The sequence below is a fragment of the Dermacentor andersoni genome, chromosome 10 (assembly GCF_023375885.2).
Source record: "Dermacentor andersoni chromosome 10, qqDerAnde1_hic_scaffold, whole genome shotgun sequence".
In the NCBI taxonomy this organism is placed as follows: Eukaryota; Metazoa; Arthropoda; class Arachnida; order Ixodida; family Ixodidae; genus Dermacentor; species Dermacentor andersoni.
This window is the reverse complement of record NC_092823.1, coordinates 127,880,080-127,893,746: the sequence shown is the minus strand read 5'-3', so window position 1 is coordinate 127,893,746 and position 13,667 is coordinate 127,880,080. Positions and strand designations below refer to the sequence as shown.

The 13,667-nt window shown below is 45.7% G+C and overlaps 2 protein-coding genes across 2 annotated transcripts in view; both read left to right on the top strand.

Annotated features, from left to right (window-relative positions):
- The first annotated feature begins 939 nt into the window (after positions 1 to 939).
- Positions 940 to 5,185, top strand: LOC126543692 (zinc finger BED domain-containing protein 4-like). The gene is made up of 5 exons (XM_050190799.2): positions 940 to 1,775; positions 2,277 to 2,424; positions 2,523 to 3,722; positions 3,894 to 4,086; positions 4,181 to 5,185. Exons 3-5 carry the CDS (start codon positions 3,012 to 3,014, stop codon positions 4,630 to 4,632), a joined length of 1,356 nt encoding a protein of 451 aa, XP_050046756.2. The 5' UTR covers positions 940 to 1,775; positions 2,277 to 2,424; positions 2,523 to 3,011; the 3' UTR covers positions 4,633 to 5,185.
- A 338-nt stretch (positions 5,186 to 5,523) lies between these two features.
- Positions 5,524 to 13,667, top strand: part of LOC126545008 (uncharacterized) — an 80,690-nt gene continuing 72,546 nt past the window's right edge. The window contains exons 1-2 of the mRNA XM_055078154.2: positions 5,524 to 5,618; positions 5,685 to 5,844. Coding sequence (XP_054934129.1) covers positions 5,524 to 5,618; positions 5,685 to 5,844 — 255 coding nt within the window. The remainder of the gene's footprint in view (positions 5,619 to 5,684; positions 5,845 to 13,667) is intronic.

The following is a 13,667-nucleotide window of genomic DNA, read 5'->3' as shown; positions in this document are numbered from 1 at the left end:
GCTTAATCGATTGACCGTGCAATGTATCCCGCAGTACGATTAATCTTCATCGACGTCCACCTGTCATTTAATCGACCTAATCGATTAGGCCGGCTCCATTGATCGTTTTCGAGGGTTTTACAAGAGTGACGTGAAAATTTTGAAATCGTACTGAACTGGCGGCGCACTGCCAATGACTGTGCGTCTGTGTTTCTCCGAGTGATGCGGAGCCCGAGCGCTGCCCCTCTCTTCACCCACGCGCCACCACGATCCCAGAAGCCGGAGGCTTGAAGTGCCCTCGCAATTCAAGGCATACTGTAGTGAACCCAGTCGTTGATCTTCGCGCCATTCGCAGTCCATCAAAGACGTGACACAGATGCGAGCCGGTTTGGAGCATGCATTTTAACACAGCGATGAAGTTCATGCTGATTGCAGCAAATCCGTAGCGTCCGAGCATTTATCCTCGCATGCTGGTTGTGTGGCCATTCAAATATGGCGCTGGTTTCGCCCGAACGTCCCATTCAATGGACGTTCCTTCGGTCTGTAAAAAAGAGCATGGGATTTAAAATCGCAAACCGGCAATACCGTTTTCCTTTGTGCATATTCCAATCTCCTTCATATTTCAGTTGGACTTCAGCTTTCACTTTTGCCATTTTTCTTATTTCTTGACTAACTGTACTGTACAGGTATTTATTATAGTGTCATGTATTTCAATTCGGCACAAAGTGTCATTTTATAACAAATATTGTTTATATTTTCGAAAGCCACTAGTGCGAACTATATTTAGCCTTTAACAGGTGAAACATTATCCTTTATCAAACGCGTATACTCTTGTGTTTATACACTATACTTTTATGTTTCAGAAGTGGAACTGTTGGGTTTCACTTGTAAACCAATAAAGTAGAGTCCTACAAAAGTAGATAACTGTGTTTGAAACTTTTTAGAAGTGCCCAGCAATGGTTTCGATTAATCAGTTAATCGATGAAAGCCGTAAACCAAAAGCGATTATTCGATTAATGGCTGGAATGACGAATGATTAATCGTTAATCGAAAAAGCAATTAATCGACCATTCCTACACGCCGCCCGAGGCCTGAGAGAGGCCGCCCACGTGGAGGAAGAAAGAACTAGGAAAGAGCATTACTTCAGGCAGCAAGTCTTGGCTAGCGAACTCGCCGTCAAGCCACTTCTCTCGCTTTTTACCTCGCAGAATAGGGCCAGCACGTGACCCCGTAGACACAGCGTATTGGCCGATAATGCTTGGTTTCCAGTAGTTTTAAATCGATGCACACCCGTTCAGCTGCGCTGCTGGCCTGCAGAGCGGGAGCAGTAAAACCTACCGCGCGCTCTGACGTGGCGATCACGTGTGCGATCACTCTCTCCCAATTTTTATTTCCTCCATGCCCGCTCCTCCTCCCAGTCTCCGTCTACCGCCTCCGTCTCCAACCTTTGTGTGCTGGTTGGCCATTGGCGTGAACACGTGGGGGCCGCTCTATGTCTTGACGTTGCGATTGCATTTTCGTGGGTGTTGCTGCGTTAACTTTGTCAGGCCATAATGCCATGTGATCGCAAGAGAAGTGCGGTGTGGACATTGTTCACTGAAGATGCGAAGACGAAGAATGCCAAGTGTGATAAATGTGGTAGGCAGTATTCTAAGCCGGCGACGGAAACCCTGCGGTACCATCTGCTGCACGCCCACTTAATTCAAGTGCCAAAGGGGCGACCTACAAGGAAAGGTGACCATGACGACGATGTCGACGATCCTCCTCCTGCTCGGGGCGCCAGTCAGCCAGTCCAAGTAAGCTTTTATTAACTCGCTATTTAACCAGGAGTCATCCATCGCTGCGTCTTTCATTTATAAAATAAAGTCGCTATCCGACTGCATAAGGCATTGTTCTGTCATTTGTTTTTTTTAAGTGCACGCTCATTATGAGAATACTAACGGTTTTTGGCTGAGTCTAAGAAGCCGCTTGAGGCTGGTGTCACCAAGAGTTTAACGCGGCGTCAAGCCAGCGTTAACACCGAACTTCTAAATACAGCATTAGTTTAGTGACTTAGCGCTGCCTTAAAATCGTACAAGAACCGGCCCTCACTCACTTGGAGCAAAAGTACTGTCCTTCTGAGAGCACAGGTTCGTTATTATCTTGCTTCGTGAACTCAGTGTCCCCTTCTTTTCAGCGATTGCGATTCGATTTTCTTTCCGTGTTGCGTTGCCCCTGTCTCCTACGCCCATACTATGCAAGACATTGCAGATAAATGTCGCATCTTTTCACTATGTACGCTTCGTCTAATTTCACAGGTTGAACAAAATGTTGCTGGCTCGCCTGCAGCAACTGGGGCCATAACTATAGAACCCACTAGTGGAACTCCAAGCCCTCTACGCTCTGTTTCTTTCTCGTCCGCGGGACCCACGGAAAAGTGTCTATCCAGTGCTACCGCATTTGCAAGTAAGTGTTTATAGTGACCATCGGTGACTTTCGCGGAGGGAGACGAGGAGTTTGTCAAGGGCAACGGTGACGTGACTTTGTCTGTTGGTGTCTTTCAGGAGGAGGAGCACGTGATGAGCATGCTACTGATGCTCTCGGATACATGATCGCACATGACGAGTTGCCTCTGAGCACGCCCGACAAGGATGGCTTCAAGACGTTCGTGAAGGTATTGCAGCCACTCTACGAGCCTCCCACTGAAGCTACCGTCACAAAGTGCCTCGAGGCAAAGTACGAGGAGCTCGGAGCACATTATGGATGGAGAATTGAAGCAGCTGATTATCTGAACCTTGCAGCTGATCTTTGGACACATGGAAGTACGATGCGGTCGTACCTGGGCCTCACGGTTCATTTTAGAGAAGGCAAATTTCTTCTGAAAAATTTGATAAATGAGAAACGGTTTTCCTTTGCCATGACGCGTAACGAGATTTTCTGTGCCTACGCCTAATATACAATGTTTTGCCCTTTTAGGTACCAAACTAGTGAGTGTGGAAACTGGAGTTAAGTACACGCCAGAAAGAAAAACAATTTTGAATCTGCGCGTGGCAATGCGCGAATTGTGCGACGAGTGGAATATTGACTACAAGAAGATTCGGGCTGTCATCACAGATGGTGGGCAGAATATTAAGGCAGCTGTCCGCGAAGAATTTGGTGCCGATAAGCACATTTCCTGTGTAGCTCACCTTCTGAACCAAGTAGGTCAAGCTGCCATTGGTCTAGCAGTGTCCAAAGCCCCTTCGGAACTTGAAGCACACGAGGTTGTGGTGGTCCCGGAAAATGAAAAAGATGCTGAATTTGTGCTGGAGGACGTCCCTGATGACGATGCCCTCAACGATGACGGCACACCCCTTGTCGAACTTCGGCCGCTGCTGATGAAGGTGAAGAGGATCGTTCGTTTCTTTCGCACCAGCAATGTTGCGTCACGAATGTTGGTGGAAATGCAGCTCCAGGACGGCAAGCAGGAGCATGATGCGCTGAAATTAATCCAGGAAGTCAGGACCAGGTGGAATGCTTGCTATTACATGTTGGAACGCTTCTTGAATTTGACAGAGCCTGTCAGCCAGGTCCTCTTACAGCTGCCGAGGGAAAGTGGAGCCACTCGGCGAAAGCCGCCAAATCTACTCTCTGGTGACCAGCTTGACGTCCTTCGCGAAGTAAAGGACCTACTAAAGCCTCTGGAGGAAGCCACGCTTATGGTTTCGAAGGGCCGTTCCGTGACACTCAGCGATGTAATCCCCGTGGTGTACGGCTTAAAGCAGGTGAATTATCGTTACAGCATAATTTAGAGTTCGAGTGGCTATTCTGCACTCACATACACGCCGACAGTCCGCATGTCACAGTATCCGTTAAACATGCCTGAATTTACACTGTCGGAACAGCATACATGGTGAAGGAACAGTTGCATATTAAATATTTATATTCTTTTACAGGGTATCCACACCTTTCAGCCCAGTCACCCCATCACTTTCAATCTGCAGCAAAAGCTGCTCTCAGAAGTGAACACGCGATTTAGTGACATCGAGTACCGGCGCCCATACGCTGCCGCGACGATTTTGGACCCACGGTACAAGAAGTATGTTTTCGAACATCCTCACGCGGTGGCATTGATCGTCCGGCACTTAAGTATGTTAGCATGGTTTATTTATTTTTTATAGTTAGGGAAGGACATGAGAAGAAAACGTTAATGCAATTTTGACTGATAAACGATATCGTGCAGGTGGAAAAGTTGCTGAAAAGGTTGGTGCTGCCGGCCGTGCTCTAGAAAAGGATCTTGCTGGGCCGAATACGGCGCCTCCTCCTTATGGCATCTGGGCCGCCGTTGACCAGGCACTTCGCCGCAGCTGCACTGGTACAATGGGTCAAGAGTCGGAAAGCCAAATGCCTTCGCAATTCAAGGCGTACTGCAACAGCCCAGTCGTTGATCGTTGCGCCAATCCCAGCTCACTGGAGACGTGGTACAGCATGCGTGTGGGCTTGGAGCATGTATTTGAAGTGGCGATGGAGTTTTTGTCGATCCCAGCAACATCTGTAGCGTCGGAGCGGCTATTCTCACATGCTGGTTGGGTGGCCAGTCAAAGAAGGTGCCGGCTGTCACCCGAACTCTTCAGCCAACTAACATTCCTTCGCTCTGTGGAAAAGAGCATGTGGTTCAAAAACATAAACGGGTAATGTTCTTCTATCCCTATGCATATTGCAATTTTTTCCGTGCTCTAGTTGGACCTCAGCTTTCACCTGTGCCATATTTCTCATTACGTGTTTAACTTTACTGTACAGTGGTTCAGTAAATGCCATTCATCCTATTTTTTTGTTTAATTCTGCAGTGTTTCACTCAATAAGTGCCATATTTAACAGATTAGGCATTATTCTTTAGGAAATGATTATACAATTGTTTTGCTTACCTGGCTCCACCCTTCAAACATTAAATATTGGGACTTAGCTGAGTAGATAACTGTGTTTCAGTCTTTCTAACACGCCCGAAAAGATTAAGTCGATTAATCGATGAAAAACGTCGCATCGAAAGCGATTAATCGATTAGACTAAACCGACGAACAATTAGTCGTTACTCCATCAAAAAATAATAATCGACCATCCCTATAGAGTGCCCCTGCAAAATGCGGGGACCAGACTCGCTGCGCGGTGCACGGATGGCCAAGCCGTAGCTGTCGCTCTCATTAATCAGTGTTGTAATGCGTTTAACCCTTGTTAATTAGTGAACGAATAAACCAAGATATGGTACACAATGTTGGGATTCGTCACTTCGAAATCTCGCACTATACTATTTCTAGTGACAGTATTGTGGGACCCAGTCGCCCTGCACCCCCCTCCTGCGTGGGGTGCCTGCCTGTGCTCGGGCGTGGTGCAATGAAAGAACGGCGCATCCGAGATGTAAGCGCACACGGCTGTGCGTGATCGAGAGCTGGACTGTTGGCATGTCTTGCGTACTCGCAGAGCGAAGCACCACGAGCATGCATGCGAACGTGATCACTAGATAGTGCGCCATCGTTGATAAGAGCTGGGCGAAGGGTGCGCTGGGCGGACTTGGCGTTGGCGGCCCACTCGATGGCTCTGCTTCTGAGCATGATGCCGCTGGCGACCCGCGAACGGTCGAGCCAAGTTCTGGCAATTGTCAAATACCGCGATCTTGTGAGCTCTGAGTGGGTAACAGGCCTGCTGCGCCGTCTCTCATTGGCTTAAAACGCCAACACTCCACGACACGACAGCCCGTATGACAGTTCGGAACAGCAGCCTAGTGCTGATGAGCCCAACGAGACGTGCCCAGAAGAGATCGCCTCAATCCGGCGCCTCAACGAGGGTGCTGTGGCCGGGCCACCTCGCCACCAAGATTTCTGGGTGTCAGCTTTTCCTCACGCGGCTTCAACTGTAAGTAAGCGCCATGTGTGTAGAACCCGCCGTGTGTCTGTTGTCGCAGAGACGTGCCGCCAGACTGTCCCTAGTTGCCGCGGACTGCTCACCGCGAACTTGTCGCGAAGGCACCCAGATAACCCGCGGGCAATTGAACAGCATCCGTCCTACTTAACACTAATGCACTTTAAGCCCGTTTTTGTTTCTCCCGCGGGTGGTGCTGGTGTCTTTTAGGCGTGCCCCGAAAGGGCAACCCTAATGCACATTCCTTCCAAAGTCTTCGATGTTTGATCGTTACGCTCTGCCTTTGCTACGCTTAGGCAGCAACATATTGGTTCAGGAAAAAAAAAAGAATGCCCGGAAGAACGACCCCTGGTCTTAAGTACGAAAAAAAAAAAAATGACCCCGAAGATGAGATTACAGCAGTGAAAACTTATAATCTAGCGTCGTGTAACAAAAATTCCAGCGCATCGTCACACAAAAGATATTGGCATACGAAACATATTTTTCTACGGAGCACGCAGCAAGCAGGGAATGGCAGATTACATAGAGCGAGAGCCCAAACCTATATAAACAGAGTGAAGGGCATTCTAACATTGCGGTGAATGCCTCCGTCTTATCCCTCTGCAACGTGAGACGTCCATTCGGCTTATGTACATGAAGGCCACATCATATTGCAGGGACGATGAAAAAAAATTGTCTTCGTGCTGTTGCACAAAGGACCGGGTTTTAAATTGCGCGCACGCAAGGACAAAAGTGTTTGCGCAACATTTTCTGAATCGCCGAGCCGCTCGCCATCCTGACGAAAACCGTTAGTTATTTTGCAATATTCAAGTTGATTATACGCCACCCACTGCTTATGAAATCTTATCCTGCGACTGCAGGACTGCCGCGCTTATAAATTGCTCTCCTGTCGTCGCCAGTTCAACTTCCCTAACAAAAAATTGAATGCTTGGGTTTTACGCACGAAAAGCACGATACGGTTATAAGGCATTTGTCGTAGTGGGAGACTCTGGAATAAATTTGGCCGCCTAAGGGCCTTTAACGTGCACCAAAATCTAAGTGCACGAGTGTTTTTACTTCCCCCCTCCATGAAGATGCGGCCGCCGCGACCGGAAGCACATGCTATTACCAGTAAGCTACCGCGGGGGTCCTGTGCCACTGCCGATTTCACTTGTTCAGGGCCCAAGTTCCATCAATAAACAGTGAGCTTTAGAAATAAGTCACAAATTCATTACTTCTAATTACCAAATGGCTTCCTCGAGGAGTCATTTTCTCACTCGGGGCCACTTTTTCCTAAAACTATATTTTTTCCCCAGGCCAATTCCTTCAGGGCCATTTTTTCAGGGACCATATTTTCGCGGACATTTTTTTCCTACACCATCTAGATGTGTTTCTCGGTTGTGCGGGTTAAACCTGAAGGCAACTGCATTTACACGGGATGCAAGCGTTATTGTTTGTCGCGTGTATTTATTGGTAAATCTTAGCTCCGTAAGCGTAGCGAGGTTCATATGCTTCAATTTAAATCTAATTTCTGGTGCAAATCAGTTTCATGCGTTGTGGCTAGGCGAGCTTCTCGTTGGATGTTTGCGGAAGTTCGCGGACATCTTCAGTATGAAGGCTAAGTGTCTTCAACATCTACGCGCCGCATCATGTCTGACTTCACAGATGGTTTTCAGCGGGTTTCGGAGGAGTTTTTCCATTCTTGCAACAATGGGAAAACTCCTCCAATGGGAAAACGTATAAGCGATGAAGTCATGACTTCATCGCTTATGTGTTTGCACGAGTCTCTGGACTTGCATTGGTCACTACGCAGTGAAGCCAATCTCTTTCGCCGGAAATTGTCTAAGCTGTGGCCCGTGAAGCTCACGAAAGGTGTGCCCCAGGTCGTTCTCACTGGGAATTGTGAATATTCGAAACGACATTCGCGCTAGCATCCATTTTGATAAGCAATATTAGCGAATGCTTACTAAGGGCTTAACCAAAGATTTTGTTCTGTAAGCGATGAAATATAGTTAAGTGACTAAGCGAGAACTAATCGTTGTTTCATGAAAGAGGAGTGAAGAAAAAAAATCACAGAATTGCAGCAGCTGATAATGACGTGTGTGATACTAAATGTCAGGTGGAAAGAAAATTTAGCTGCGTTTTACGTACGCAGATGCCAGATGGCAAGCCGTGCGGTGAAAAAAGAAGTTCTGGTCGGGCATGACACTGAGCCATTAGAATCAAGGGAAACAATGGGCTGTTTCTAGTGACAGAAATGTGAAGCCAAGTAAGCAAACATTCCTTGGCAATGCTGGTTACTACAAATTCAACCTGATTCGCTGATTCTCGTCGCATAGCAAGGGTCTTCGCTCATACATCTTTGACATAGCATATGGCGATTTATTGGCCATTTCGTTACTACTTTAATGACGCAAAGTGACGTAAAGTGATGACATGATGTCGAACGCCGTGCTCAGCTCTTGGCTTCGACAAATAGGGATTTTAGTTCAACCTCGTAGTTGAACTCTCTTGAATTCACGACAGATATGCTTAGCTTAGCCAATATTTAAGTCTACATAGATTGTAATTGACGATCTTGACCACGATTGAACAGCAGGCGAAGTGGACATGTCCACTAGGTGGACACTTACAGAATAGCCCCTCTCCCTCCCCCCCCCCTTTTCCCGGTTACGCTAACAACGACATGACAAACACGCGGCGGCGTGCTCCGCTTTTCCGCTCCCTTTAGCGCAACCCAGCGAACATCCAGAGCTGTGCCTCCGCTTCTTTTTCTGACGCAGGAAGTTCTCGTAAATGTCCGCTGCATGACCCCTACGCTTTAGAGTTCAAAAACAAACGAAAAGGCTGTTTGTTTTGAAGTTATATGGCGAGCGCTCATATCAAATACACGAAAAATTAAATGACACTTAAACTTCACCTTTAGAAGTGGAACGCAATAGCATTCGAACATCCCCGACTGCTTCTACGCTTCCCGGCAACTGCAGCTTATGCAACCTGATGCTCACCGGGAAACCCTGGCGTCGAACGCTATGCACGAAGGCGAGCTTTCTGGTACAAACAAGGCCTCTTGCGCGAGCCGATCCTCGAGGTATTGCACAGCCGCGCCAAAAAAAAAAAATGACATCATTTTGAGGTTTCTGTTATTGTTTCGCACTTTTAATCTTTATGTTTCAGGAGATTTAACATAAAAGACATGTGCTGTGGGTGTTTTGGTTTCTGTCATTTATTTGTACGTGTGCTGTCATTCTCGTAATTCTGAAGAATTCCGTAGAATCCAAGACACGGTATTAGTAACTCTTGTGATAGCATGGTGTGGAGATATAACCCGCATATACCGCATGTCGTATCAGAAGGCGTGGCATATACATATAGCTAAATATATACGGTGATTTTCGCTGACGGACAGCTCCGCCGACACCGGATTTTGTGCGACATGCGCCGTTAACACTATCGCGTTAAAAAAGAACAGTCCTCGTGGGGAGAACTAACATCGTTGAATGACGTCAACATACAATTCCTTGAAAGTTTGCTTGATTAGTTTCAGCTGCTTGCAGCTACATAGTTCCTTTCATTCATTCATTCATTCATTCATTCATCAAACTTTATTTGCCGAAAGGAGTCGGAGTCGATGTAGTCGAGGCTCTCACTCCAGGGCTCCGCTGGCCTTTACTGTCCGCCCGACCAGTTGCAAGTATTGATCTAGGTAATTATAGGAAAGTATGCGCGCAACACAAGTACTACTTCAGTTTCGTGGGTCTTCGTCGAGACCTGAAAGAATTTTAATTTCATTTATTTATTTTCTAAAAGTGCCCAAGAACAGCTTTACGCCTTAATATTGGTGCACTTGTGTTACACCAAGAACGTAAAACCGAAAAACAAAACGGAATATCTCGAACAACAGTGGTACAAAGCGCAACAAAAAATTGAAATAATGAAAGACAGAAGTCAGATAATAAGCAAGTAGTAGAGCGGAGTATATCAATATCATGGCGCAAGGTATTTTATTGTGTTACAAGATGTGTTAGAGCGTTATAGAGGTGCAAGAGGAATTCACGTAAAAAATGCTAGAATTACGCAATATAGCCAGAGGCACGCAGAATTAACCTCAGAGCTGGCAGTAACCGCAGACAGGAGATGCGGTTGTGATTAGTTTATACGAGAATAACTAATCACGGTATCTCCGCTTCATTCCTAGGGGTCTAATATTAAACATCTGCAGTACGCGCTCATAGGCATAAAATACACGGCGTCCAAGAAATCGATCATACAGGGTACGAATGGAAGGTCGCTGAACACATTCAATTTTTGCAACATTGGTCCAATTAATACTGTTCCATACAACAGAACTAAACTCTAACTTCGAGCGGACGAAAGAAGAATACAAGAGAATAATGCAGTTCACATTCCTGAACATTTTAGTCATCGTTGACATGAGGCCTAACTTCCTGTGGGATGCATTAACAATGATTAAAACATGTTCTTCGAAAGTTAGCCGGGAGTCTACCAATATTCCTAAGGCGCGAGTACAACTCGCTCTTTTCAAAGGAATTTTATTTAGTAACTATTCATATAGTAAAGGGTACATCTTGCGATTCAATGTAAGAAGTGCCTTGGATGAAACAATGCGCAAAAAGTTGGAAGCATACCACTCAGCAACAGAATTCACATCTTCCTGTAATAATTCACAATCCGGCTGTGATTTGATTTCACGGTAAAATTTACTACCGCCAGCATATAAAAGGAGACGCGAATAAGGCAAACATTCTTCAAGGTTATTAACAAAGATATTGAAAAATAATGGGCCCCAGATCGACCCTTGCGGAACACCGGAAGTTGATTCATAAGGCAAAGTGTACTTAGCACCGACGCGAACATAATTCAACCGACTTGACAGGTAGTCTTTAAACAGCGTGCATAGACTAGTACTAACGCCGTAATTCAAGAATTTATGGATAAGAAGATAATGAGAAACAATATCAAATGCTTTTGGCAAGTCGAAGTATACGGTGTCCGTCATCGGTTAGCAACAGCGGCTGCTGCAGCATCAACAAACGAAACAAGGTTTGTTTCCATAGACCTACCATGAACAGAGCCATGTTGGTATACACTAATCTTATGCTTAAAGAAAAACGGCAGATGTGTAAACACAGCTATTTCAAACACTTTTACAAACTGAGACAAGAGGGACACGGGGCGATAATTTTTTATGTCACTCATGCTGCCACTATTATGAACTGGCACAACTATTGTATTCTCCCAACAAGAAGGAAAGACACTTGTACCCAAATCAAGATTAAAGATGTGCGTAAGGAGAGGAACAATAATAAAAAAAACAGCCTTTAATAACAAAACTTGGTATACGGTCGTAAGCGAGAGAATGCTTCGGTTTCAACTTACGGCCGTCCCGATATCGTGTTCTGTAAAACTCGAAATGTTGAAATGGTCACTGAAGCCATACTGCCAGTCACCGGACCTAGGAGCATGCGCTGTATTTAGGAAAACCGAGGAAAAGTGTTTGGCGAATGTATTGGCGATATTGTCTCAGTTTCTAAGAATGCCACGAGATGGATGATTTATAACATCTCGGCCCGCTCACCACTGTAATCTTCTAAAGGGACACTAAAGGCAAATATTAAGTCAAGCTAAAGTGATAGATTAATGCTCGAGAATCACTAACGCGTCAATATTATTGCGAACAGAGTCTTAATAATTGAGATATCGAGGTAAATGCTGGACATGATTCGAGACTCCCCCGGGACATTCAAGCACTTGCCCGATGACGAGAGCACTCCTCAGTTAAATTATGTCACTAGTACTCAACCGCTCTTTGCAAAAAACGTCTTTGTGTGGTATTATAAGATGAAATAAAATGTTACTTGTCCAGTTCTATTTCATTTTTAGAAAAAAAAGAAGTAATGGAAATTACCCTTGACAATGACGCGGGTGGTCAAAATGTTTCGTTTTCGCTCGACTCCGCGCTGTCCAAGCGTTCGCGTTTCAGTACTTTCCTGATCGCGTAGTGCTGTGCTGGCTTTCATGGCTCGCGAAACTCGCACAAACTACAAGTAGCAGAGAATTCAACTTCCATGTGATGTCGCGAGATGCCCGAACGGTCTGCGCCACTTGACCAAAAAGCAGCTGCAGCAGCGAATCCGCCGCTCTGTCGCTCTGTCTTGGCTCGGTACCGCCTTCTGTTGGGCGCCGTTTGAGTCACCGACGTCAGCAAAGGGTGTATGCGAGGTCACCTCTCCCTCGGTTGGGTGGCGGGAGATTTGAATTTCAAAAACGGCATTCAGACCTTTCAGATGCAATTTTCTCGTAAACTAAGTCGTTTCTTGGCACGAAACAAGCGTTGCGAGGTTTCTGGAATGACATTTAAGCAGTCCTCGTCGACTTAGTATTTGTCGTCCCTTTAAATAGGACCAGAAACGTTTCTGATTGCATTTTACGCTCTCTTCGACAGACTTAATGTGTGCATCACTGTCTCTACGCATTACGTGTTTCACCTGGCTTCGAAACGCGCTGAATTTTTCGTACCACTCCGATGTTTCTGTTTTCTTGAACCTCCTATGGCAGCTTGGCCTTTTACGGAGCAGGCCGCGTAATTCCTTAGAAAACCACGTAGGATAGCGAGCTGGACAAAACTTCTAGCAGGGGATGAATGCTTCCAATGCACATTTTACACTATCAGTAAGGATGGTAACTACTTTGTTGATATTTGCGACACGGCAAAATTCAGACCAGTCGGCATCATTCATGTAGTGGTAAAGACCTAGATAGTCGCCGTCTGAAAAAAGAATGAGTGAACAGGCTCGCTCAACACATGAATCGCCTCTGGAAAAATTGCGAATTCGAGCGGAACATGCCAATGGTCAACAGGAACCAAACCGCTAACAGCAACAGAAAAAATGAGCAAGGCAGAAATTAGCCAGAATCAGATCTAAAACATTGCCAGCGGAATTTGGAACTGTGTTGAACGGCGTTAAACCAAGAAATTTGATAAAGAAGAATAACGCATCACAGCGAGGGGATGATAAAGGCACGGATGTCGTGCGTGAAGAATGCCAAACGACGGACGGAAAATTGGCCGCCGGATGATACCAACGGCCAATTTTGAATACTTCATTTTCGGTGCTTTTTTTTCTTCTACGTCACACCACGAGTCTGACAATGGTCCTGATGCGCTAATCAGAATGAGTCAACCCAATGTGAAACTTTTACTTCTAGGCACTTGTCCAATCTGGAGAGCGAACGTAGTCACATATTCTGAACGCAAGAAAGCCAGCAGTGAAGCAGTGTCCAGATTACAGCCTTTTGCCACTGTTTCTAGTTTAAAACATCAATCCTGAACTTGCGGGGAAATGCATCGGCATTTCGCATAACATATTACCAAAATGTTTATTAAAGTCTATTTGAAAATTTGGGCCAGCCAAAGAGTTACATTGTGAATATCTCTCAATTCCTTCTGTTCGCCCGCGAGAATGATGCGTCTGCTGAAATATAACCCCTTTTAGCTCCAGAGAGCTCTTCAAAAAATATTTCTCCTTGCCTTGAATGAAACATAGTTATTCTCAACTGCTCTAAATATCACTCACCATGTACTAGAAGTGAGGCATTACAGCCTGCATGAATAACCACAATATGTGCTTGCGTTCTGTCAAGAACTTATCGGGACAAGTGCGAAATATCCATTATGCAAAAAAGAAGTGAGGCGTGCAGACAGGAATCAAGGGTAGAGAAGTGGACAACACGAACGCCACTGTTTTCGGCGCCTCACTTCTTTTTTGCATAATGAATCCTTACCAACTAGCTGAGCTTTCTGTCGTTCTAAGCAA